Source organism: Chiroxiphia lanceolata, chromosome 14 (assembly GCF_009829145.1).
Source record: "Chiroxiphia lanceolata isolate bChiLan1 chromosome 14, bChiLan1.pri, whole genome shotgun sequence".
NCBI lineage: Eukaryota > Metazoa > Chordata > Aves > Passeriformes > Pipridae > Chiroxiphia > Chiroxiphia lanceolata.
This window is the reverse complement of record NC_045650.1, coordinates 830,544-858,159: the sequence shown is the minus strand read 5'-3', so window position 1 is coordinate 858,159 and position 27,616 is coordinate 830,544. Positions and strand designations below refer to the sequence as shown.

The 27,616-nt window shown below is 44.4% G+C and overlaps 1 protein-coding gene across 1 annotated transcript; it reads right to left on the bottom strand.

The window, feature by feature from the left end:
• On the bottom strand, positions 1–27,616 carry LOC116793875 (ubiquitin carboxyl-terminal hydrolase 12-like). Its single transcript, XM_032702062.1, is given in 16 exon segments — positions 1–2,279; positions 2,282–2,294; positions 6,030–6,108; positions 8,015–8,212; positions 8,857–8,940; positions 9,720–9,796; positions 10,974–11,033; positions 11,035–11,058; positions 11,060–11,179; positions 11,181–11,203; positions 12,082–12,111; positions 12,114–12,159; positions 12,161–12,225; positions 12,228–12,294; positions 16,598–16,678; positions 27,509–27,616. Coding segments are annotated over 16 exon segments (1,101 nt in total). The 5' UTR covers positions 27,557–27,616; the 3' UTR covers positions 1–2,193.

The following is a 27,616-nucleotide window of genomic DNA, read 5'->3' as shown; positions in this document are numbered from 1 at the left end:
TGCATTTGATCATACATGACCTTATTGGAGAGAGGTGGGTCATTTATTCTACAGAAGCAACATCACACCATTCTCTTCCCATTTAACTCCTTTTAGTCTCCTTATAAATCTGTAGCAAAAGTGCACTTTTAACAGTTTTTAATCTATAGTATATATCTTTCAATATTATCTCTCAGTCAGGTATTCATTTGTAAAATGTATCACCAGATATACAAAATACATGTCTAGTGTACTACATTAATTTTTGTATTTACTGTTTAGATTATTTTTAACTCAGTGCTCTCTCTTTTTTTTTTTTTTTTCATTTTTTGCAAGATTAGTGATGACAGTCTTCTGGTGGCACCACCAGGAGAGGACTCACAGCTTGTGTATGGAGAAGGGGAGAAGACTCTTAGCCAGGAACAACTGTCACACAATAGGAACAAGATGACAAGGACATTTGCTGCTATCGAATGTGTCTCTCAAAATGACAGTACTCTGTATAATAAAAATAATTAAAAAACCAGTGTCCCTATTTTATCTTCTGGAAGAGGAGATGTACCAGGAGAACAAGAACGGCAGCCAGCTGAATACCATGGTGAGGGTTCATTTGCAGTTTGAAGGCAGGAGTTAATTGGTAATTGCTAAACATTTGTGGTCATGAGAGGAAGGAACAGACACGCGAAGCCACCACAAGAAAAGTGAAATGCTGCTTTCCTGAGGACAGTGTTTTGGTAGAACATGAATAACCTGTACAAGCCACAGAATTGCATAAGTTAATATCCTCAAGAACAACAAGCACTGGAGGACAGAGGAGGGGCCTGTGCTGAAACAGCCACACACACAGGACAAGGGTCACCCAGCAAGGTGGAGTCAGGAAACACACTCATTCCCATTGGGTATTTAGAGCCAGCTGTGACAAGCTTTGGCACTGCAACAGGGCTACTCAATAAGAAACTTGCACCAGATTTTCTGAGAGTCTTAAAAACTTCCTCAGTCTTTTCTTTAGTCATCCTTGAGATTATAATATATACACACATGATGGGGAATTGCTTGTTTCAGTCTTCCAAAGACCAGCAATTCCTCCTGTTAAGCAAGGCTAGAGAGGTAAAACAATCAGAAGCATTTTTAGGGGGTGTTATGATTTCCCAGATTACCAACAAATGACAAGGAACACTTACAAGGCAATGTCTGGGTTGGTGGGTTGGTTTTCCTTCTTACCTGTTCATCCCCTTGAAGCTTAAGAACACTTGGATTAGTTCCATAAATGCTGCTTCCCTTGGTTAACCCTTCCCAATTAGTGCTGTTTCTGTGGATTAGCATAGATTCAAAATGCACCAGTTTGCTTGGAATTGACTGAAATGTGGAACAGATTCTGGTTCAGAATGAGGGCACTTTTGGTTTATGCAACAGCTCCAAGAAACGCTGGAACTTCAACTTCCTACAGCAAGAGATGTTCCTCGAAAGGGACCTGCTCTGCTCCCCTGGAGTCAGGGCTTTGAGGCAAAACTGCTGCTTCCAAAGCAACACACAGCAAAGGCTGAGGTGAACACAGCTCTCTCCCTTCTGCAGAAGAGACAGGAGAGTACAAATCAGGATACAAAAGGCGCAGTGCTGTTAAGTGTTCTCTGAGCCCAACACAGTGCAGAACGGGAGGCTGACAATGCTGCAGAGAGAGGGGTTTGTCTGCTTTGCTTTATAAAATGACAGACTTGACATTTCCAGTATGTCTTAGCTTTGTACTGCTTCTCAAGTCTGAGTCACCAAAATATCCAGCAACCAGCTGCGGTTCATATCCTAAAATATGCCTTCAGCTGACACTGAATATTGAAATCGTTCTGCTAAAATACAGAAAACCACGATGGCAGAAACCAAGGTACAGCTCAGGCCAACATAAATGGTCAGAATTCTACAATGCTACTTTTAAATCTCTTCTTCTATCATGGACAAACAAGCAGGCCAGGTTTCAAGTAGAGGTAACACGGATTTCGGAAGATAGCACATGAAAAAAGCCAGGAAGGAAACTGGAACAAAGCTCTTCTTGTGATGGCAGTCAGCACTAATCCTCCAAAAGGGCAGGGAGGGACCTTCCTCCTCCTGCTGGCTCTGTCCTGGTCCTACAGCAACAATGAGGAACTGCTCCTGCCCTCACAAATATGTTCCATTTGAACATATCTTGATCCCTTTGTTTCTTGGACACGTGTTCCTTTTGCCTCAGTCTCGTGACTGGTAGAAGAGGATGTATCCAGATTCTGAGTTTTTGGAAATGTCTGATGTTAACCCATAGAATTCTTCAATGGCTGGGCATCAATTTTCTGAAAATTAATGAGAGTTATAATTAGCTTCAGTCAAACCATCCCCGAAGGAGCCCTTTCCCAGACAAGAGGTTATTTCCAGTTCTTGGAGGTGATGCTGGAAAGCTGAGCAGTATTGACACAATGACACTGAATCCAACCAAACATGTTCTCCACTTCATAACTCATTCACTGCTGAAAAAATGGAAACCGGGATGAAATAATAAAGCTCAGAGAATGGGGGCACTCTTAAGATGGGCTACAAAACAAGGGATCCAGGAAAATGTATCCTTAAAAGACTACATGACATTTTTATATTTGTTTCTCATTCAGGAATGGTGGCACCTTTCCTGAGTATTTTTGCAATGTAAATGAAAAAAAAAGCAGTTACTGAGCAGCAAAGAAGATTTTTGTACAGTACACGTTGAGTAGATTAACATTCAGCTAAAATAACTCCAGATTTTAAAGCTATTGTCACCCTCTTTAGTAAAGAAGTCCTGCAAGTGCTACTGGTAATTACACCATGAACTCTGTGGATCTCACCTAATTAGATCTTCTGGCCATAAGAGAGCTTTCCTTCCTTAGGATCTGCTGGCACAGAGCCTACAGGAATATTATCACAAGGTTTGTTCTAAGAAGAATTAATTATCTGCCGTATTGATATAATTAAATGGTCAGCTTATATTTTAAGTTGTGAACTATGAGCAGGAAAAGTAGCTTTTCTTTCCAACCATCAAGGCCTGTAGGGCATTTGAAAGGGCTTTCAAAATGCAAGTTCTACATGTCTTGATCCTGTTCCTGAGAACAACTGGGTTCAGATTACTGAGTTGGATTCTGCAGTCAGGGGAGAGAAAAACACTGAAACAAAACCCTCCAGGGGCCTGTGCTACTCAGCACTGCACTGGGGGAGGGGGGGAGGATGGGAGGATTTTAAAATACCTGTAAAAAAAAGATCCTAAAATACGTTCAGGACTCTGGATCCACAGAGATGAGAGGCTGAGGGAGCCTGAATTTGTTGTGGAGCCTAAAGGGAGACAAGCCTGAAGTTTCTCTTTATATATTATATTTCCCTAGAAATATTATATTATATATTGTATTATATTTATATTAAGCTGAGGAAGCAAAGAAATGCTCCCAAACACAAGAAGCTGTGAGTTGAACACCTGCTCTGACTGGGAGAGGGAGAAGCAGAGACCAACCTGTGTTTCCATCTTAAAAGAAAGGGACTCTGCTCTGCCTCCCCCCAGGAGCCTCCTCAGCTGCAGAATGTGTTGGGCAGAATGTTAAATCCTTGCTCACTAACCAGATTTTGGCATCCCCAGCAGCCTCAGCAGCACTGGTTGCTCTAAGTGGCACTGCCAAACAACCTGTGAGCTGAGCCCAGCCTTTCCCAGCCTCTCCCAGCCTTTCCCAGGCTGTCCAAGCACAAGAAGAACAGACGGGAGACTTCAGAAGGTGCAGCAGCTGCAGAAATTCTCTCTTGAATAGTTTGTTAAACACCTTCTGTTTAAAAAGAGAAAGGGGGGGAAAAAACCCTTCAAGGTGTTTTGTGTTTTTCTCTTCTTCACTGAGGGAGTGCAAAGAAGCAAATCCCACTGAGGGTGTGCATTTTCACACCATTTATTAACAGAACGTTACTACAGACTGTTAGAGCCACACTTAACAGAAATACAGCCCAAGAACATCCTTCAGGCCTTGCAATATATTTAGCAGACAACTCAAACATTAGCAACTCCTGTTTTATTTTAAGTGCCAACCAACTTGCCATGCAATCAAGCCTATTTCCACCACTCATTCTGAATGCAAGGCAAACACTTGATCTGATCAATTCATCCCACAGATATATTTAGTTTTATCACAGCAAAACTGGCTTCCTTCTTTAATTTCACTATCCACAGAGAGCACAATGGAACTGGAAGAGGATTATTCAGACTATTCTTCCCCTCCTTAGCTGACCACAGAGTGTGGACAGCAGAGTTTCACCAGCTGCAGCTTTAGAGTAACAACCAGTGGAGGGTTTCACAACTACTCTGAGGGTTCTGCAGCCTCACCTGGCACTAAAAGTGATGTTGTTTCCTATGAACTGAGCTGAACTACCCTTTGCTCACTTCCAAACACCTATCCTGGCTCTCCAAACCAAAGGCAGTTCTTGAAGACCATTCACAGGCTGCAAATCAGCAAGGACATGCAGCCCTTCCCTCCATGTGCAGAGCTCCCTGGATGGAAGCCTTTCCCTCCTGTGTCAGGGTAAAGATGTCCCTGTGATGCATCACTTAATTGCTCTAATAACAACAACATGTCAAATTAGCCAGAGATCAGAGATTAGCCAGAGAAACTCAGGTTTCTCAATTCATTTTGCTTGGCACAGGATCCCACTTGGACTGATTTGCCTCCTGGATCTGATGCTTTTCCACCTATGCTGCAGAATGTTTGATTATCATCTATCTCCCATTTAATTGAGTTGGCCCTCCAATGAGATCCTAATAGAGAAATAAATATGCCTTCCCCACTGCTGACATTTAGTGGGTAATCAGGATAAACTACTTCCCCTTGGCAGTTCAGAACTAGTCATTCCTATCACTGCCAAAAATGCAATAAGCTTTTGATCGGTATTTAAGGGGGAAAACCTTCCTCCTGTGTTCTCTTTCAGCTGCAATATCTGTACTCAGGAGTCTGGTTTTCTTGGTGGCCACATCTAGAATGTAAAGTCTCCAAAGAGCTTTACTTTTACAGCATTTTAGATAACTCTATAAAAGATGAGCTTGTAAAAAGAAAGGTACCATTAAAGTTAGAAAAGCAACATAAAGGGAAAAAAAAAAGTAGTTTTTTCCACGAGGGAGGAACTAACTACATTCCAGCTTGTGACAGCTCCTTGGATTTCCTGCCCAGTGACAGCACAGATTTCAGAGCCATGTTTTGGCATATCTATAATAGTGCCAAGTGTTTGCAGATAAAGAGAAATTCTGGTTTGTCCTAAAAGCTGAGCTACAACACAGAAGTGACTCATAAAAAACAATTACAGAATAATAAGATGGTTGTTTCACATCTGCTTTTAAATTCAAAGTTTATTTCCTGGATGGAGAAGATTTAAAAATATTGAATACTATTTCCAAAATGAGGGTGACACAATTCTGTACTTGGCTCATGACAGAAACACGAGGAAAATAACCCCAAAATACAAAAATGGGAGACAGGTGACTGTTGATGGTTACACAATCAGCCCAAATCACTGGGAAGTCACCCCTGATGCTCAAAGCTCAGCAAGGATTTAATAAAAATAAACAATTGAGAATTAATCACATTTTTATTTCAACACAAACAAGGCTTTTCCTGCACCTATTTAACATTCCCATCAGGCCTCAACCTTGACCACAAGGTCTCAGAGGCAAACAAGACATTTCCATCTTTACAAAAGCAGCTCTACTGTGCCATTTGTTCTTCTGCCTGATATTTGCTAACAATTATGTGAAATATGTGGATATATAAATCTTGTGGATATCAGCCTTTACAGGTATGTTAGCAGAAAAGTTAGGGAAAAATTTGCTTGAGCCCAAACATTTGTGTGATCTCAGGACCTCACCAGAGTCTCCCAAAGCCTTTTTTTTTTTTTTTTTTACATTTTTTCTACACTTCAATTGTTGGGGAAAACTGGGAAAAAAAATGTGAGAAGCTCTTAAATGCAGGAATAAATGCAAATCAGAGGCAAAAAGGAGCCCAAAAGATGAGAGCATTTCAGAGCTCTGGCAAAGCACCCACCTCTACAATGTCATCATCAAAGAGCAGCCAGAAGCCATGGCTCTTCACAATGGTGATGTAATGTCCACGGTTTGGGCCACTGCCAGGAAAAAAGGGTGGAAAACTTATCATTCCTGTGCCTCCAAAGGCAGGCGCACCGTCCTCCCACAGGATCCAGCCACTGCTGTCACAGCTGCACTTCCCAGCTCCTCACGTTGTCTGATGTTACCCAGAACACTGTTCAGGGTCTGAAGATTTTTGCCAAATTGCTGGAATTTAAATTTCTGACTTGCTACATCATCAAAATACACAATTTCATGTATTTAAAGAAAACCCACAACTCAAACCCATATTCCAATCCCTGCTTTGTTGCATTCACACTCTGAGTCTTGTGACAGCTGCTCAAAAATTTTAAGTTTTGAATTAAATCAGGTCTGAGATATTTTATCTGCACAGGAGGCATTTCTTTAATTCCCAGGGTGGTTTAACCTGTGCCTTTCTGTGACTGCTGTTCCCACTCTTCTGGTAGCAGTTTCCCAGTCCAGTCTCACTGCCCATATCCTGAATTCTTACCTTAAGGGGAAGAGTCAACAGAACGACTTAATTCCAAGATTGAAGGCAGGCAGACTGCCCTGAGAAGGGAGGGGTCTGAGATAATAAACTACATGGATGGAAAACTACCCTTTATTGACCTCAAATCCTGAGAGAACAGCCCAGGGATACAGTGGAAAACCAAAATATTCCCTCTCTTCAGGTTTACTTTTTCCTTAGGAACTACATAAGGCTTTGAAACAACCAATATACCAGCTTCAGGCAAGAGAAAGTACTTTTCCAGTTCTTGCAGAATTATTGATAAACAAATTTACCAACACAGAATGAAACTTCTTTGTTTAGAGGAACCACATGAAAGTAAAACTGTACGGGCAAAATATATAAAACAAGTTCTGAGAACTCGGTTATTTAAAAAAATCTCATTTATCCTAAGACTTTGGCAAGTTCCCAGTAAGAACTGAAACCAGATGAGTCACAGGACTCCTGAAAACCCCATGTGGGATAACAGGTTTGAGAAAAGAAAACAGTCATTTAATACATCTGAATTATTAATCACCATTATCAAATATGTAAGTGTACACACAGGTATGGCAAATTAAGAACTATAGAAGAAAATGCATAGGATGAAATCTTAAAATGATAAAAATTAAATAAAACTACTGTACCAGAACAGAAATCCCTTAGAATTATCTCATCTATATTATATTTAGTCATTATATTTAGCTCTACTAAATCCATGCAAGGTTAGTATTGATTATATTTGTTCCTCACAAAGATACTTCAAACATTTGTGTGCTCCAATGTTACTTCAACACTCACCCTTCCAGAAGGCAGTTACCAACAATTCTTTTGCTTTCATAAGTGCTTTTTTCCTAAAGTGCTTAAAATTTTTTCCTCTTTGCTTTTAAAACCAGAAGTAAAGCCTCTACAACACAAATTTGACGAAGGAAACAAGGCTATTTTAAAGCTCAGCAGTGCACAGTTTATTCCACATGATGGCACCAGCTTCTAACGGAACTTCAATGACAAATGCAACTTACTTCTCTTTTAGTAAGTGTTTTTCCCAGATTTGTTTTGATTCCATTTAGCTTTCCTGGAAAGCAGGCTCAGGGTTTTGTGTCGGTTTTGTGTTTTTAAAGACTGAACTGTAGCAAAGTAAGAGCATAGAAACAACAAAGAACACCACGCTGGGAGAGTTTGTTTATCAATAATCTTGGTCGGAATTGCCACCATATTTGAAAGCCGACAAAATGCCAAACCCGAGACTCAAAAATTAAAATTTCAACGGTAAAAGGTAGTGAAAAGACAGAAAACTTTTTAAAAATAAAGCTATTTTCAGATCCCGCTTTGCCTGTTCCTGTACTGCAAACGGCTGTTGTTAAATGATGCTGTGGGGGACAGACTCCTTTTAAACTCCAAGGCCAGGCGTTCCCAGGGCAGGAAGCACAACCCACCTGCCACAGTGCACCACCACGGCCACCAGGTCGTACATCCTGTCGGGGTTGGTGGCGTCCCCCGAGGTGTTGAAGAGCCGCAGCTCCAGGGGGAACACCACGCGGTAGGACAGCTTGGTGTAGCGGTGCAGCTGGTCCATGTACTTGAACCTCTTCAGGTGCAGAGCCAGGATCATGGGCAGCTTCTTCACCCTCATCCTGCACCACCACAGTGTGGCCAACAGAGTATAGGGAGTTAGCAGGGACCTGCCACAGAGCTGGGCTCCACAGCAGCTTCATCAGGAGGAAGCTCCTTAAAAAATATTGCTCGGCTTTTCAAAATGCTGCTTTTCCTCACTTGTATCCCACAACATCTACTCTGAATTATTAAACTACACAACTGACACCTGAATGCAGGACAACTGGCTATGCTGAAAACATCAGTTTTTCATCACATCAACGGGAAGAGACAGAGGCAATAAATCTGTCTTGCTGCTCTGGCTGTGACCAAGTGTGAGGTGAGAAATGAGATTTTTTTCTATCCAGTGCTCACAGACAAAGCAGATGGGATGGTTTGCAGGGGCTCTAAGCTGATGAATCCTAACTGGGGAAAATGTGAATGTCTGGAAGCACCAGATATAAACTCTTCTGGGAGACACACAAAATTAATCTCTTTATTCCTCTGACGAGGTCACCACAAAGTTACTTGGTCTCTCCTCTTTTCCTTACTCCCTTCCCCACCAAACACAGACCTAAACAACCTTACCTGGTCCTTTTACTGACTTCACAAGATGCATTTTTCCACCAACTGCCCATTTTAAGAGAACATCTCCACTTAGGCTGCGTATTTGCCCCTTCCTTACCTCTTCTGTGCCTCCTGTTTGCTGCGGCACTGCTCACAATAGTATTTATATTCACTGCAGAGAGTCTCAGTGTTACTAAATCCCCTGTGGACAGGAGAGAGGAGTGGGATGAGCAGGAATATTCCAGGTCATCCAGTAAAAGTACTGCTGATAATGCTGAAAAAACCCAAACGACACATGGAAGATGAAGCTCCTTTTATTCTCATTGCTCACAAACCCATTTTACGTGGTTTGTCCTGGGATGTTCAGCTGGAAAATCTGGAAATCACCCCCTCGGGTATTAACTGCCTATTTTCTGAGTAGGAAAGGTAAGAAACTGCAATTAAGGTGATCGAGTTTTGTTGCCATCAGCAGCCATTCCATGTTTTCTCTGGTGGCAGAAATGAACTGTCCAGAATCTACGGCCATTAACCAGCCCGAGTCTGGATTATCTTCCAGCTCCCAGCAGTTCCACAGCCATTATCAGCTATTAAATAGCAGATGCTGGATGCAGTATCCAAGCAGCTGATAAGCCTTGGATGTAACGGACAAACACACGGAGCAAATGTCTATCAGCAAAAACAAACCTCCCCCTAAACACGAGGAGCAGGCAACTGAAAGGCAGGAACAATATTAAAATAATCAAGAATTGATGATGAAACCAAACACAGCATGTTTAGCTTTGATAAAACTTGACTGTGTGATGTAGCAAATTCAAATGCCCACAAAATAAAGTGAAAATCAATCTTACATACCACTAGTGCTCCTTAGCTACTAAAACCCACTAAAAACCCACAATATTTTACCACATAGAGCAACTAAACCAGGCTCTTTCCTCCTGACCAAGGGCAGGAGTTTTTCCATTCCCAAATAATCCCGTTTACCTTAGACAATGTGTAATTGATGTATTTTGTTCCACATCAACCGAGAGATCCAGAAAGTCCTCATCTTTGCTACTAACCTTAAAAAAAGGAGAAGAAGTATTTGACAGCAATTTAGAACTGGCAGGTTTCTTTTAACCACCTCTGGGATGGTGCAATGTCCTCAATGATAGAAAAGATATATGCACACACACACACAGGTCCTTTCCTGAGGTAAACTGAAACTGCAGAAATAACCTGATGTGTTGTTAAAAACCAAAGAGGAATATAAAAAAAAAAAAAAATCAACAACAAGCCAAACCCCAAAACCCATGGAAAAAGGCACCAAAAAAATCAAACCACAAAACCTTTCTTAGAAAACATCTCTCCCCCTTGAGGCTTCAAGACACATCTGATTATTTCACTGGCAAAAACAAGTTTTTAACTGCTCAGAGAAGCTTTCCCCACATTCCACTTTGCTCTGCAGACTGGGACAGCTTTTTGCTGCACTTCAGAGTGGAACAGTCAATACTTAGAGGGAAGGCAGAAACAGGCAGATGGCTCCTCAATTAAATGGGTTAGGAGGGAGGAAAACCATCTTTCCATTTGTGGAATAGTCACATTTCATTCAAAATCCTTGAGATAGAACCCTATTAATGTCATTTTTAGAGCTTCTCTTCACCACAGAACCAAAACTTCAGATTTAAAATGCCAAGAACGGTCCTTCTGTTGTAATCACTTCTGCTTTTTTTTTCCTCTCCCCATCTGGGTTTTTCATTTTTTTAGAACTATTAAATGAGAGCAGATGACTAACTACAAATTCCTGATCTGAAGGTGGTGTAGTTCTAATTCTAGATTTCATGGCACTTCTTTTGCTCTCAGAGTGGCCACAGACCAGCACCAAGAATTCCAACAGCAACTCAGTTCATCCCAGAGTCAAATAAAGAGGGAGCAACTCTCATGGAGAAACACAACATAAACTATCAACCACTGGACACAGGAAAGAACAAGGAGACAAAAAGGCAGCTTAGATGAGCCAGGTGGAGACTGCCTGGCTGGGAACAGAGAGGAGAACAGGGAAAACACTATGCTTTGCTGAGCAATATACCTTCAGGAGTATTGAACACAGAGGTGACACACTCCTAACATAGGCTATGCTCCACATTTTAATAGAGAGAGTGCAATTTCATCTACCCTAATAAATGAAAAAGGGTGCTTAGCGTTAGGGAAAAGGCTCCAGAACCTGGGAAGCTCTAAGAGGTTTGGGGTTGAACGTACAGCCTCACAGTTCAGACATCTGGTTTCATTGGTTAGTGTTCCTTGGAAGATTTCATGGACCCCACGTCAGATCAGCCTTGTCCCCCCTCCTCGCTCTCAATGCTGCCATTCTGCAGTTTCCCGTTCTGCTTCTCCTGCTTCTTCTCCTCTTGGAGTAAGTCAGCAATAGTGTTGAGTAGGTAGTTTAGGAATTCATGTGCATCCTGCCTGCATATAATTGTCAAATAATTCTGGAACGGAAGAGATCAAGGAGAATGAAAAATACAGCTCCTTCATAATGCCAAGGCAAAATGCTTTCGGCCATCAGGGCACGCCCTGCCCCTGCTCTCCCCTGTCACACAACTGGGGGGACATGAGAAGGTTTGGAAGAACTGCACTTGTTGTTCTCACAAAGGGTTTTTGGTTTATCCTCAGGTTGCAACAAACAAACAGCTGAAAAACTAGCACTAAGGAAACTTAGTTTGGACATTTCTCAGAACTGAAGAAAATATTAGTTTGGAGTTTGGGGGCTTTTTGTAGTTTTTTTCCTTTCCTTCGGGGAGGAAGAGAAATGAAGAAATTCAGACGTGTTACCCTGGGCCAGCAGTTCATTAAGTCCACCATCAAGGGGCAAAAATCCCCCACTGTAAGTTTGTTATATAGCAAGTTCAAGCAGAGATGATAAATCAACATCCAGAACTTTTCCTCACCAAGCAGCCCTGGGAAACAACCACTAGTTCTCATCCTGAGGGATTTCTCCTGCCACAAATGGAAGAGCAGCCTGCGAGTGCTGCATCTCCTCAGAGTTCAGCTTGGGCCGGGTCCATGACGCCAGTTTAGCCCGGGCTGGGCTGGAGCAGTGACCTGGGGCATGCTGACTGCAGCACAGCTCCAGGGAACACCATGCCAGGGGGGAATAACTGGAATGCTGACACATGGGCACAGCCTAAGCAAGCCCAGGAACAACGACATGGAGAGAACCCCTGCAGGACAAGCACACTGCTGGGACAACCCCAGAGGAGGTGAAATTTCCACCACAAACCTACAAGAAACTTCTTCAACCTCGACTCAAAAAGGGAGTCGTGTTTACATTTTACACACCTTAAAACCCATTTATTTATTCATTTACCATTTTCTTTCCTCAGCCGGGAAATGAATTCTTGGGTGGGATGACCCCCACCTTCTTCTTTTGGGTGGCAATACTGTTTGAAGAGATCAGAGAGGCAGGTCAGGAGGCTTTCCTTCTTCCGAGGCTGCACTTTGTACGCCAACACTTTTCCCGAAATGGACGACAAAAATAAAGTGCCTGTAAGACTGAGTTGCAGTAGCAGGTGTTGCCAAACTGGTCAAACAAAACAGAGGAGAATAAATGGACTTGTAGCAGGTCTGTTAAAAAGGAATAACAGAGGTGGCTCATTAAGAACAGCACAGAGTGAGACTGGAAAGGTTGTTTATCAGAGTTCATTTGCTGGGGAAACGCAGAGTTCATTTACTGGGGCAATACAAGTTGGAATGGTGTGAAAGACTGAGTCTGCTGGTAACAGCAAGGGAAGGAAGAGGAGACAACAGTCACACGGATTTTGGGATTACACATCCAACGTAATTAAGGGCTCATCCCAGAACCCAGAGTTCTAGAGACACAGCACTGCTCATCCTGAGAGGGGAGATCCTGCTGTGGAGGGGTGCCAAGGACTAGAATGAAACAAATAAATAACATACTACATTATAAATATAATAATAAAATAAATAAATCTTTCTGTGCCTATAATGGATTGTTTTGAGCAGCACATGATGCAGGGAATGCAGAGAGCAGCCTCCAAGACTGAGTTGCAGTAGCAGGTGTTGCCAAACTGGTCAAAATGGAACAAAAGGGAAATAAATGGTTTCGTACTGGGTTCTGTTAAAAGGAATAACAGAGGTGGCTCATTGAGAACAGCACAGAGTGAGACTGGAGAAGTTGTTTGTCAGAGTTCATTTAGTGGGATGGTGAGAAAAGACTGAGCCTTCTATCAGCTGGTAATAGAAGACAACAGTCACAGGGATATTGGAATACACACAAAAAGTAGCTAAGGGCTCATCCAAAATCCCAAGTTCCGGAGACACAGCACTGCTCATCCTGAGAGGGGAGATCTGCTGTGGAGGGGTGCAAGGACCCAGAATGAAATAAATAAATAATGCCATATCTTATCAACTAACAATATAATAAATAAGTACTTCCTGCCTATAAGGGACTGTTTTGAGCCGGGAAATGCAGAGCAGCTGGTTCCCACCTGCCCTGTCTGAGGGCAGTGTCACCCCTGAGATAACCACTTCCAGAGGCAGCTGCTTCTTCCAGAGGCTGGAGAAGGAGGCACAGGGAGATATCACCCTATCACCCAAAGCCATGGGCTTGGAGCTGCTCCTCTGCACGTTATTGTCCAGCTCCTGTCCAACGCTGCGGCTCCAAAGGACTGAACCCAGCCCCAGCTCTGCCAGTCCCCAGACACTTTGGTAAAGAGACTGTGCATCTCAAGAGCATGAGAGCAAAACACTTGAAATAAACCAAAAATGGTAGCAAAATAGTTTAAATAAACCAAAAAAGCACACAAAGGTGACTCCAGAGCACAGACTGTTTTGGTACTCGGAGATCCAGCCAGTGCTCCCAAAACTTTGGTGTGGTTCCTGCAGCAGAATGATGTCAATAATCACTTTGCTGAGCAAAGCAGTTGAATTCATACAGCTGGAAAGGTTACAGGTTAGAGTTACATTAACAGGCATTTATACCACATGGAGCAACAGTTACAACTTACTGACATGAGGAAAATAAATATGCAAGCTGAGCAAACACAGGAATTAGGATAGAGCCTCACTCACATGGTTGTCAGTGACCCAGAAAAACAAATAAGTGTCATGCTAATTAAATTTGCTAAATAAATTTGCATACAACATAAAAGAATATCAATGCAGGCAAAACTACTAAAAGTCTGATTACATATTATTGTTTTCAGGTGAGGTATCTGCTATATCTGTCCATAATCACCTCAGGAAATTAAGAGACAGAACAAGAAATGAGCATCTTAAAAAAGATGGTGCATCTTAAGTCAAAAAAGTTACAGTGCAAGGAGTTAAAAAAGATTTCAGGGCTGTATTCAGGGAGAAATCATGTCTAAAAGCAGGAATTCAACTGGTTATACATGTCCTGTTTGGTGCTGCCCACACAGGAGAGAAATTGTTAGAACCAAACTAAAGGGAAGAGTTAAAGGAGGTTAAAGAACTAAAATTCCATCCAAACAGTTTTAAAAATTCCTGCCAGTGAGACGTTTTACAGTAGTCCAAGTGATATGGTGAAAAATTCACTTCACAGCATGATTTAGGTTTTAAAATGTCCTTCTAAGGAGTATTTTCTCTTTCCTACCACCTTTACAGAGAGTAATGTGGGAGAACTTTTATTCTTTGAGTATTTCAGATATTTTACAACTTGCCAAGTACTTTGCAACAAGACCAAGTGATGCATTTTATTCCAGCAAATCTGACTTTTTTTTCATGTTGGAACAAAATCCTTCCAATTCTGAGCACTTCAGGGCCTTGGGAAACTTCTGAATAACTCAATTATTGATCTCCCCCTCTCTGTATTATAGAGAATCCTCCAAAAATGACCACTATTACCCAGCAGTGTCACACAAACTACAACTAGTTTGTGTTTAGAAGTACAAAGCAATCAGATCTTTCCAACCATGACCTGAACTTTGTTAGAAATTCTGGCTGGGAAAAAAAGAAAGGGCTGTAACAGTTTGTCTTTAACAGAGCCCCCAAACCCCAGGTTTTCAAGGCAGTTCCAAGTGGGCTGATGGATATTTCCAAACCTGGGGCCACATGCACAGATCACACACACCAACGGTGTGTAAAGTCTAATGTGACCTAAAACACAAATGAAAAAAAGAGGAACAAACACAAAGATTTTAAAAGCTTTTGGTCATGGTTTCTCTGGTACAAATAAATATTGTAAATAGATGCCAAAGCATGGGGGGTTTTGCTTAAAACTGCCTGTATTTAGAGTCAGTATTACCTAACTGCCCAAGAACTTGTGCAATGTAAAAATAAAGTTTGAAAGCTTATTTTAAGATAGAGGGTTCTTAAATGAAACAGAGATGAAATTCTGGAATGACAACACTGTTCCCCCTCTCTTGCACTTCATTACATAGAAATTATTCCAACAAGCTGTCCCTTCTCCAGATCCCCTGCAGTGGCTTTAGCTACAGTTTAACTGCAGCCAGGCTGGTTCAGCTCACTGACCCAAAAGGAAAATAACTATTAAAACCAAATTTGGAAGCCTCCATTGTCACGGAGTCCCACACCTGACTCTATCTGCAGTTCAAGAGCACTGATGCTGAAGCCACGAGACTCTTTAAAATGCTCCAATTAGCTCAGAATCGTGAAAGAACTGGAAATAGCTCAGGAAAAAGCTCAGCAGAACAATAGCATGGAAATGCTCCCCTAAAGAACCCGGGTGCGAGGAACGGAGCACAACTGAATTAGTCATATTTTGTCCTTCAAAGCAGAGAATGGCCGTGGTTATAGTAATTCTGGGCATTTTTAGGGTGCTATTTTCCCTCCTCACACTATTCAACACCCTGCTATTTATGTTACAATGGGACATGCCTTCCATTTTTCTCCTCCTGGAGCAAACCTCAGCAGCTTGGAATGGCCATTAACACCATCCTTAAGGAACAGAATTCCGTGTGTTTGGATATCTGGGTGTCTGCAAACGCAAACTGCTCCAAACCCACCCACAAGCCAATTAAATGGGTTTCTAATGAGCTGCAATTAATACCACTTAGGAGCTACGCTGCCCTTATTTGGTGTGTGAAGAGACTGAGCAGCTTCCAGCTTTCAGCAAAACACACCCAGCCCAGCAGCAAACAGAAATATCCCTGTTTCTACTGGGTTGTGCCAAATTGGGATAGCACAGAACTACCGTTTTTATGAACTAACTCCCTTTATTCCCTGGTAAAAGGGGTCACAGGCCCAGTAGGACGTGCTGCTCCGGATCAACACCCACACTCTCCACAGTTAGTTTGGGCAGACGAGATCCCAGCCCAGGCACATCCACACAAACTGGCAGAGACAAAAGCACAGCTTTTTGGAGGGACTCACACAGGGCTGGGAGAAAATCAGAAGGAAATTCCTGCCCGAGTGAATGACCATGCTCCTGCACAAAGGAGCTCCTGCTGCTCCAGCAGGGATGTGCTCTGGGCCAACACATCTCCATTCACACCCTGCACTCACCGCAGCACCAGGGTCACACCACACCTCTGCTCTCTGCAGCAGCATGGCATCAACGCACACACTTCATTAGTTCACACTTTCCAGCTCAATATTAAAGTCTTATAATCAGAAATGGACCAGAGGAGGAAGGATTCTCTCCAAGGCTTTATAATAAATATTCTGTACTTCAACGCTTTATAATAAATATTCTGTACTTCAAATGCAATTTTGTCTTGGTTAATCCCAAGGCACAGCACCATATTGCAGGATGTGGTGTCTGTGCACAGTCTCACCCTAAGTGAGAAGTGCCCATCAATAAAGTTCTCACAGACAAGCCTGTTAAATTCCAAATTAGGATATGAATTAAAAAAGAGCTTTTCAACCATAGCAATTTCACTTACATTGACCAAGCCAAAATAATGCTCATTCACAGGGAACTGCTCAGGACCAATCTCTTTCTCCAAAGCAGAGGCATTGGCGCCCTACAAAAAACCAAGATGTTTGTGTTAGAGAAAAATCAAACTTCCTCAGCAATATCCAACAGAATTCACATATAAACACAAGTACTTCCTTTTAGAAATAGCACCTCATGTTTGCTGTGTTCTTCAAAATGAAACCAATGTGATGCTTTATTTTCATAAAGGTACCAAGGTTTCATTTAAAAACTCAACTCCAAAGCCAGAATTAGGTGCCTGATGTAACAAAGTGTTTTCTACACGTGAATTTATTTGAAAATTAACACAAGAAGTTGTTCTCACTGAAAGCATCGGGTGACCCAGAAACACCGACTTCCGTTTAGCCAAGAGTGCACTGTAAGAATAAGACACTTGTAACACACAGAGAACAGAAAGCAGATGGGCTATTTTATGGGATAAAAACACCTGTGTGATGTGAACTGCACAAAAGGGATGATGTGGCTCTTTATTATTTGCATCCTGTGCAAAGACTTCTTGGAAAAAATCTTGCCTTCACTGACGCTTAACATTAGAAATACTGTAATTTTCTCACTTTGTTTCTGGCCAAGAGAAGCATGATAACAGAACCACAAAAGAAATAAGGAAATAAGAATTTTATTATTCAGTCACAAACTCAGATCACCTAAAAGTGCTGTGGCTTTGCTTAATTTAAGGCTGTAAATTAAGTTTACGTTGCATTTTGGCACATCCTTGAGTTTCCTGCAATACAGTGAGGATAGGACTTGTCATTTCAGATACAACTGAAAAATCCCACTGCACATCCATATGGGTTTACTTGGCACAGAAAACCACCACTAAAGCACACCAACATTCTATTTTGAATATGAATTTTTTACAGTCAAAGTGGTTTATGCATCTCTCTCCGTTTTCCATCCCCCAATACATTATGCCAGGCTCCCACTTGGGATTTGGTCCCTTCCCTCATTCTCTCCAGCTTGTTCTTTAATTCTTGCTTTATGAACTAATTCTTGCTTTATGATCCTCCAACAGCCCTGAGCTGCACCTGTGCTGTTATTTATGGAGTTACCACCATTCCATGCAGAATCCAAACACTTTGGACTCTTAATTCTGTTTTAAATACCCAAGTCACCCCAACTACAACCTTCTGCAAACAGAAATCCTTCTTAAAACACCTCAGAAAAGCACTAAACCAAAAATTACAGTCCAGCAAAACTCAATTCATCTATTTCCCTGAAGCTACTAATGCCTTTTAATTGCTGAGCAAATATTTCAATCATCTCCCATTAATATAAACCACAGACAAGTGGAGACTGTATAGACAGTTCCATCTGGATTGAGAAATAACTTAAAATTTTCTAAGAGACAGGAAAGAAACCAGGAAATAATCCAGTTCAACAGGAGGAATGGAAACTGTACTTTTACAGTGACTTACACACATCAAACCAGACAGAAAACAAGACAGGCTCAAATTTGGGATTATAAAACCCACACAGCCCTCACCAGGTGCTGACAGATTTACAAGCACAGCTCTGCACAAGCAGCAATTACACCCAATTTTTTGAGGCATCAGTGCCAGTTCAAGCAGCTCCTCTCATTTGTTTCTCTTCATCCACTCCCTGCTTCCCAAGAGCTCTTTTTACCTCCACTGTCTCCCCCCCAAACCCCAACCCAAACCTGGATATAGGGACAACCATCAGCAAGGAAGAGCTCCTGAGATGGGCTCTCCAAGTGTTCAGCTCCACCCTGACCTTGGGGAATGGGGTAACAGTAGAGTGGAACCAAAACTCCATTAAATGCACAAGAAGTGACACTGGGTTTGGAGAACTGTCAGCCTTGGAAAGGGAACTGATATTCCTTTACTCTGACATTCTGCATGTTTGAGATCAGAGAAGGGACATGTGTAAAACCTGCAGTGCTGGGAAATTCAGCTGAAGTTTCTCTGAACAGTTTTCTCCCCTCCTCAGTGGTCTCCAATTTTATATTAAAGAAACACTGGAGAAGCAGCCAATTAAAGGAGAGACCACACCCCAGAGAACCAGTGAAACCAGACAGCCCAAACACTCCAGCCTGGAAAGCAACACACGGAATAAAGATGTGAACAAAGAAATTAAAGCAGAAGAATTGCAATTTTTAATAAATCTGTGCTATAAACAATAACCTACCACAAACCAGGGTTGCAATTCAACTAAGCCACCAACTTGTACCCCACATGTCCCAACCCATCCAACCCATCAAGTGACAGGTGGGTTTTTACCAAGTGTTTCCTTGTATTTGCAGCCCAAACTTTATAAATTAGGGTGAGTCAACTGTAGGGGCAGATTAAAAAATTAAGGTTTCCTTAACAAATTAAATGCTAATTAAGGTATTATTTACAATTGAAGCTGTAGATGCCCTATCCCTGTAAGTGTCCAAGGCCAGGTTGGAGCAGCCTGGAATAGTGGGAGGTGTCCCTGCCCATGGCAGGGGATGGAATGAGACGGGCATTAAGGTCTCTCCCGACCCAAACCATTCCATCCTTTGGCAATTCTGAAGTTCCTTGTCAGAGAATATTTTAAATTACCCTCCCCAAATCACAAAAAACCCCCAAAACAGGAATCATAGCAGCTGTGGGAGGAATCAAAAAATCACCAGCTCGTCGGGACTAGTTCTGAAGATGCAAATTTGCACTTAAATCCGTGACAAACTGAAGAAGCTCCAGGAAATGCACATGCCTGGCATTCCATGTGAAACAATGACACTGCAGAAGTCTCCATGATTCCTCAGGGGGGGTCAGTGTACAGGAGAACTGCCCTGAGTGGGGCAACAAGGATGGAGAGGGGGGAACTCCTTTACAGCCATGTTTGATGGAAACACATCAGGTTTGTGAGTCAGGGGCAGAACTGGAGCCAGAGTTCAGCCACTCACCACCAATGATCTTTGCAAGTTAATCTGCAATTAGCAAATTAACCAACTGGAGATGAAATCTAGTGCAGCATGAGCCACATCTTGCCATAACGAAGCCTAAAAAGCAGCTTGTTTTCTGATTGAGGGGTGTTCTATGCCCATTTTCCCACCCCAGCTGAAAGATTTTTCCACCTGCCTCAGGTCACAGGAATATTTGCTCATAAGAAACAATCCACACTTCACAACTGTAGAAACAGAAAAACCGCATTATTATCTAGAAATAAAATCTCAGCAAAGTGGCAAGTGTCCATAGGATGAAAATTTACCTTTATTATCTGGGGAGTCAAGAGAAATCCATCTCTTCTCGGTGCCACAGGCAAACTTCTGCACCTTCCGGTACTTTGCACATCTACAACCAACATTCTTGTGAAGGTACAGACGAACAGGGAGTGATTAACAACAACTCCTCAGCTCAGAACATGAGCTGCTGTCAGCTGAGAAATCCACATTTCCAGCATCCACATGGTTCTTGCTTCAAGTTACAGCCTTTCCCCTTCTTAGCAATATGACTGACTAAGCTTCAGTGAAATCCTGCTGGACCACAAAAGTTGGCTGACAATTACTGGACTATTATTCCAACCTTATGTCAAAATGTTTTACCCTGAACTAACACTTTTCCCCTTGGAAGGACTTCCCACTTCCAGTCCTAAGTAGCTGCTTTTTGCTGCTCTCCAAGTGCCTCTGCAGCCGTGGGGATGGTTCTAAAAGCAGGGAGAAGTGTGTGAGGCGACCTCTGGAGCATCAAGCAGCTGCTGCTGCAGCTCCAGTGGAAAAGGGATCCAAATTAGCACAACACTGGGTCCGTCCCCTCGCTGTTGTGCAGAGCTCTTGTCAAAACAACCAGGGCAATGCTGTGCTGCTGCTTGAGCAAACAGGGAGCACAGAGCTCCAAAATGAGGGGAAAACCCACAGAGAAATGATGGGAAAGAGCCACGAGTGGGGACATGCCCCTTTGCAAGAGCCCTGGGATGTGAGGAGGGGCAGCACAGGAGTTTATTCACCATTGCCAAGCTGCAGCTCTGAGGGGCTCTAATTATACAGTGGTTTTGAAATCATGCAGGAAAATCCATGTCACGGCAGGCTGCCAATGGATTTATAACCTTTCCATAACCATTCATGACCAGTTCAACACAATGAGATAAAATACCAAAGGTTTCTTTGGTTTCATTGAAGGGCACGGGAATTTAGAAGCATCTAAACAGTACTTGTCAAGTTACAAGAGTTTTTTAAATGCTAACAGGGATGAAGCAGTCGCTTAAATATAAGAAAAGGAAGCCCTTCTCATCTCTTCAAACAATACAACTACAAAGTTACAGTCTGATCTTTTCCCAATACTAATGGCCCTGATAAAATCTACAGGAAGTCAAAATAAGAGTTGGCTGTGCTTATTTTGGGGCACTCAAGCATTTTAGATGCTCCATTTACAGTTCATTTGTAGACAGTGGGAGACTTGCAGAAGAGAACTCTTAAAATCTGGATGTATCTCCCAAAAATTCTGGGTATCTGTAATCTTTGATTGGGGCTGGAGGCACACTCAGAACCTGTGAAGCATCACTGGTGTTGACATAAAATCCCTTAGGATATATTAGCTTGGACTCAGCACCATCCTAACTCAGCTTCTGAGCTGGAACAGCTTCTTCCCACTGAGCACCTGCCTGCAAAAGACATTTTCCTTAAAGAAAGACAAAAAGGGGAAAAATATCTAAGAGATTTCAGTGTACACAAGTCCTGCTGAGATCTCTAATTAGACATTTGACTCTTTTAACAAATCAGAGCAGGATCAGATTTAGCATTTAAGAAAGCTGGGCAGCAGCTTCCAGGATGTGCAGAAAGGCTGCAGGGACACCCTCCTACAGCCCTGAGGTTAGAAGAGCTGGTTAAACACACTGCGTGTCTGAGGAGCGGCTCTGAAAGAGTGAATAAACAAACCAAAAAGGCAAAACAAGAACAAGGAGGCCCAGGCAGAGCTCCTGCAAACCTCTCAGGGCAGAACCTGCACGAGATGGTGCAGTTCAGAGTCTGTCTGCACTGGCTTTGCTGTACTCACCCTGATAATTGCTCAGCTCCAGGACTGTTGGAATCACCCTGTGGAGGAGTGGAAATGGAGCAGATTGGGGTTGTATTGCTCCAAGTTTACAGAACATACTGTCACGGTTCTCCAAACACAGATCAGGTGCTGCTCCCCCATCTTTTAGAACTCCTTGGCTGCGTAGCACTGAAGTCGGATAAAGAGCTGTGAGCTCAGGGTTTGCAACGATCCCTTTTCATGTGCCCAGGAAGGCTGTCATCCCAGGCACAACAAATCCCTGTAAAGTGAACCTAGGATTCCAGCACTTTGCCTGCACAAGCAGGTGAACACACTGATAACCCTGAAAGGAGCAGGTGCACCAGTGTCAGACTTGCCAAAACTCCATGCTTCCCAGTGCCATAGAACCTTCCTGAGCTGCAGAACCACAGGGAAGCTTCCCATTGTCCACAGGGAGGGAAGCTCACAGAGCACACTCTGGCTGCTGCAACGGCATGGAGACCATAGGGAAACTAGAAAGTGCTGTATTTCCCAAGCAGTTTACTGCTCTGAAGCCTTAATTGGAGTGGTTTCAAACAAATGAGTGCAGGGTGCTTTGTAACTGGCTCCATGCACATGTTTATTCCATGAGGAGCTGGTCCTGCAAGGTCCACAGGATCCACAGCTCCCAAAGGCACAGACACTCACGGGCACTTGGGAAATCCTCTCATTCCATGCTCTTAAATTAGACAGTAGAGTTGGGCTCCAGTGAAAAGGATGCTGGAGGAAAGGTAGAAAGCACAGGAACTGCTGCTTGTCTCCACTGTGGTACTGTAAGCAACCCATTCCCCCTCCTTGGGCACTGCATCCCAGATTTTCGGAGTTCCCAGGAGTCCATCCACCTGAGAACAGTCCTGCCAGATCCTTCCTCACCTCGGGCTCCTCTCACTGCCCCAGTAACACACATAGTCGGTGTCTTGCTATTGCAGCTCTCAGATGTTTTGCATCTTTTCAGGCCCCTGAAAGAACAAACCCAAACAGATCCCCAGCTGTCCAAAACTCCACTGTTTTCCAGCACTGTTCTTTTGGGAGTTGCCAAGATTTTATCCTGACCCTCACACATCAAACTGTGGAGGAAAAATGATGGAAGAAGTGGGGAAGTGGATGCTGTGGGAAGGCAAAGCCAAACACTCCAGATTTATGAGCAGGTTGTAACTCCAGACATTCCACAGGTTGTACAGAGAGCAAAGTTCACACCCGGGGCCATCGATGGAGCTGAATGTTCACAACTAGGACACGGTGGAGAAATGCACCAGGGTGGTTTGGGTTGGAAGGCACCTTAAATCCCATCCAGTCCCACCCCCTGCCATGGGCAGGGACACCTCCCACTAGCCCAGGTTGCTCCAAGCCCCGTCCAACCTGTCCTTGGACACTTCCAGGGATGGGGCAGCCACAGCTTCTCTGGGAAATCCATTTCAGCACCTCACCGCCTTCATAGCCAAGAATTTCTTCCTTAAATCTAGTCTAAATCAACCCTCTTTTAGTTTAAAACCATTCCCCTTGTCCTATCCTAACAAACTTTGTCCCCATTTGTGTTACAAGCCCACTTTCAGTATTCACTAGGAAAGGAGCTGAAAATACAAAGTACTCCATAGACACAAACCCCAGTGATCTGCAGTGCTGCCCTTTATTTTGGCACCAAGTCCAGGAACCTCCCAAACTGATACCTGTTGGAGCAAGCACTGAAAGCTACTTATTTTTTCACAGGAACAAGATACTAAGCGATGTGCATGTAAAGGTGTTAATTCAATGCCTTAAAAGCATCTGCTCTAGATCCTGATTAAAGAATGAAACAAGAAAGATTCAGTAACACAGTACCTCTTCAACAACCCCCACTCTGTTACTGCAGCACTTTCCTCAGGTATTCCCACTCCATTTTTAACCTGTCCCAGCTCTGTAGCAGAGGTCCCCCAGCACAACTCATGTTCAGTTTCAATGTTTCAGTTCCCTCAGCTCTCCAGGGCACACCACGTTCAGGAGCTCAGTGAAGTGACGACATTTGAGAGGTTTATTGGCAATCTGGGCTAAAACCAGACACCGAACTGCAGACAAACCTCACCCATGAAGTAGCTTGAGACTCCTGTAAATCCCAAAGCTCATTCCAAGGGCACCTGCCCACCTGAGCTGGCTGGTAACTGCAGACTGGCTGCACTGCTTCCACTCCAAACTGCTGCAAGTCCAAAATCCAGAGAATGCAGCAATAACCAGCCCTCACGCACAGTATTGAACCAAAGTACAGACAGTGTGGGAAAACCTTGCATGTCTGACCTACTGACTGCTTTCTAGAGGGTTCCATATGTTTTTCCCCCTAAAACAAAGAAGGTTATTCCCAAGCTGGGTTTCAAGATGAATTTTGTTCCTTTCAGCTTCCCAAGTGAACCAAGCAGCAGAGCACTGCTGGAAACACGCTGAGCCAGCTCTGCCTGTATCCTCTCTGCTTTCCCCTTCCTCAGGGAGGAACGGAAATGCTATAAATGCTGTTTGTCTGATAAAGTCAAACCAAAGTTCTACTGACACAGGTGAAGTGAGGTGACACTATCCAGCAGTGGCACCCTCCTGGATGGAGCAGGGCCCATTATCCAGGTGGCAATGCAAATGGATCACTCACAAGGGATGCAGCTCCTCTCCAGCACTGAGTTCATCAGTATGTCCCCACTGCTGTAATTCAGAGGAGAATATGAGACTACACCAATTTGTACCCTGGCTTGGAGCTCTTCAGGCATGACTCACTGCTTTAACAAACAATTAGCCATGAACCCAAGGGAAGTGGCTCTAATTGCCTCCCAAGAAACAATATTTCTGTACCAGCTCACTGCTGACCTTTCCCAAGCTGGCAGAGAGGACAAGACGAAATCCCTCTCCCCACCTTGCTCTATCCTCATGTTCTGGTTTGCTTCTCCAACAAAAAACCAGAAGTTTTGTCAATGCAACAAACAACCCCAAGTTCTGACTACAAAGCTACTTTCTCCAACTGCCCCAGAGCACAGAAGACACACTCTGGGTTAGGTGGTGCAGTCAGGCCATGGGAATTCAGCCGTCCTGGCTGTCCTCAGCCAGGAGAGGATTCCCACCTGCTCATGACCACAGGACAGCACAGCCCTGCACAGACACCACCTTGAAACAGTTCTGAAACAAGAACTACGCAATTTTCCTGCCTCAACAGTGTTTCTCTCTCCCACTTGATTTTGCACTTGCTTACAAACAGAAGGAAGAACTCCCAGAGCCCCTGGCAAAGATAAGGGTGGGACCCAAAGGGAGGAAAGGGGCAGAGCAGGAGGCAGAGCCCTGTCGGTGGCTCCTGTTGGATGTGTTTTCCATGTGGTGCCACAGCCTCCCCAGCAGTGAATCACAGCCACAATGGACAAGGGCTCCCTCCCAGCTGCCCATCTTCACAAGGCTGAAGTTGCCACAGGGATGTTGTGAAATCACTGGAAAGGAAATGCAACAATCCTGAGGCACTGAGAGCTGATCCCACGGAAACCTGGGGGTTCTTGTAGGGGGGATATGGTTAAAGTTAAACCTCATACTGTCTGCTAATGAGTTCAGGCACTGATTTAATTTGGAAAGAGATGCTGACTTGAGTGTCTGAGGTGCAAGGGCAGGAACAGCAGTTCCTGGGATGCTGAGGGCTCTGACACTGTCACAGCCTGGGTGGCACTTTTCCAGCCTGAAGCACAGATGGTGACTGGAACTGCTAGTAAAAACTGCACATTTTACTAAAAAAATCATGTGAAGTACTGTCCCATCACTATAAATTGGCACAATCCTGAAGAAAGCAGCCTCCCAAAGGGACTTTGTCCATGGATTTACATGCTTTTATGAAGAAGACTCAGGTTTTTCATTTTCACTTTATGGCAAAGAAAACAGTATTTTTACTTACTGACATTAAGAGAAATAGATGCAAATAAACGGATTCAGGTTTAAAATACAGCACCCAGGCCTTCATTTTCCTGGGCCAGCTGAACTAAAAATGGGAATATGGACAGTGAGTTTAGCCAAGCTACACATCCACCTAAAACTGGTGCTGAAAATTCCACAGCCTTTGATTAAACAGATCCAGAAGAAATGTGGAAGCCAGTTTTATACAATTATTTAGTGCTGGCAGCACTGCCCAGCATATTCTGCAGAGAAACAGTAACTTCTCCACTCGAAATAAAGTGAGCAAAACCTGCCTCCCCAAAGCTGCAACACTGGAAAGTTTCCTGGAAAAACCTCCCCAGGGCATTCCAGGAGGACCCCTGGGGGGTACAAGCACCTGCTCAGCTTCCATCCCTCATCCCAATCAAAATCAGAGCAAACACAGCAGCAAAAACGACTCTGAAGTTGGCTGTGTGTAGCCAGAGCCTCTGCAAACAAATCCCACTGGAATGTGCTCAGGTTTGGCTGCACAACCCCAGGGAAAGGCACTGCCTCACATGTGCCCTCTTAATCTGAGGCTCAGTCACCTGATCTCAGGAATGCATCCCAAATATTCCATGGATTGAGCCAATCACCCTGGGGTGCAGAACTGCCCAGCACAGTCATGGTTCAGGCACCCCTGGTGGCCTCAGTCTCACCCGTGTCTGTGATGGGCAATTAAAAATACAAATTATGTTCAAAAACCCATCGAGTGAGATCAGGGAAGTTCTGGGAAGTCTTGTCCCAAAACCTTCCAGTCAGGTATCCATTGCCAGAACTTTGAGAAGGAAAGATTCACCTCTCTTGGTCAGAGTGTTACCAGGAAACGGTAAACACCCAGTTTGTCCTGGGGCTCGGTTCAGCTGCGTCTGGAGTTCAACTGGGAATCAGTGGGAAAGGAACAGGAGGACTCTGCACCCTTTACAGGGGCGAAATCAGTGAGTTGGAGTGCAGGAGTCCCTCCCAGGATTGCAATTTGCTGCTGACCCAAAGGAGATCTAAACCTGCACTTGGAGTAACTATAATGTGGGATTATGAAAATCCTGCTAAACCTGACCCCCCTAGGCTGATCCCTGCTGGATTCCATGGATTCAGCCCCTGTCTCAGCTCAGCTCGGCCCCCTCCCAGGGGTAGGATCTCTGGGACACCTTTAGCTGCACCATTTCAGTGTGACAGCTGTGCCCCGGTGCAGACCCGGCACTGCTGCTCCATTCACACAGCAACGGACTCCACCAGGAATTCCGCACACCCCCCAGGAGCCACCTCCTCCGGCACTGGGGTACACCCGGCCCGGGCACCCTGGGGAGTGACTGCAGAGCCCGCACCAACCAGTAAAACCACCTTTACCCCCAGCTCAGCGTCACACCGAGCTCCGCTCACACGAGAGGAATCAGTGCTCCAGAATTCCTCTTCCCTCCCAAAGGAAGCTCCACCTGCCCCAAACTCTTTGTGGCACTGGGCGGCTGCTCACAGCCCCCCGGGAGGGATGACTCCTGATCCCTGGGTGCTCCGTGCCCCCGCCTCCCCCCCCCCGCACCTTTCCAACCGGGATTCGGGGCAGATTATCCCAAATCCCTGCGAATCCAGAGCGGCTCAGCCCGGCCCTTCCCCGGCTCCAGCCCCCGGGACCCCTCACACAGCCCCCAGACCCCAAACACCTCCCTCACACCTCACACCCCCCCCTCAGAGCACCTACACCCCCCTCACACAGCCCCAGACCCCATATACAGTCCTCACACCTCCCTCACCCCCCTCACCTCTCACCTGGCCCTCACCCCCCTCACACTCCGTCACACCTCCCAGACACCATACACCTTCCTCACCCCCCTCAGCCCGCGGGCCCGGCGGGGCCTGCCCTAACAATGTCTTTTAGCCGCTTTCGCTGATCGCCCAGCGGCCGCGCGCGACGGGCGGGCTGGGCGCCCCTCGGGGGCTGCTCTGGGCCCCCCCGGGGCCGTGCGGGCGCTCACCATGGTACAGACGGCGGCGAGTCTCCGCACGGTCACCAGCGCCTCCATCCGCGCCCGGCCGCCGCCATCTTGGGCCGCGACTGACAGCGCCAGCTGCGCCACCCGGTA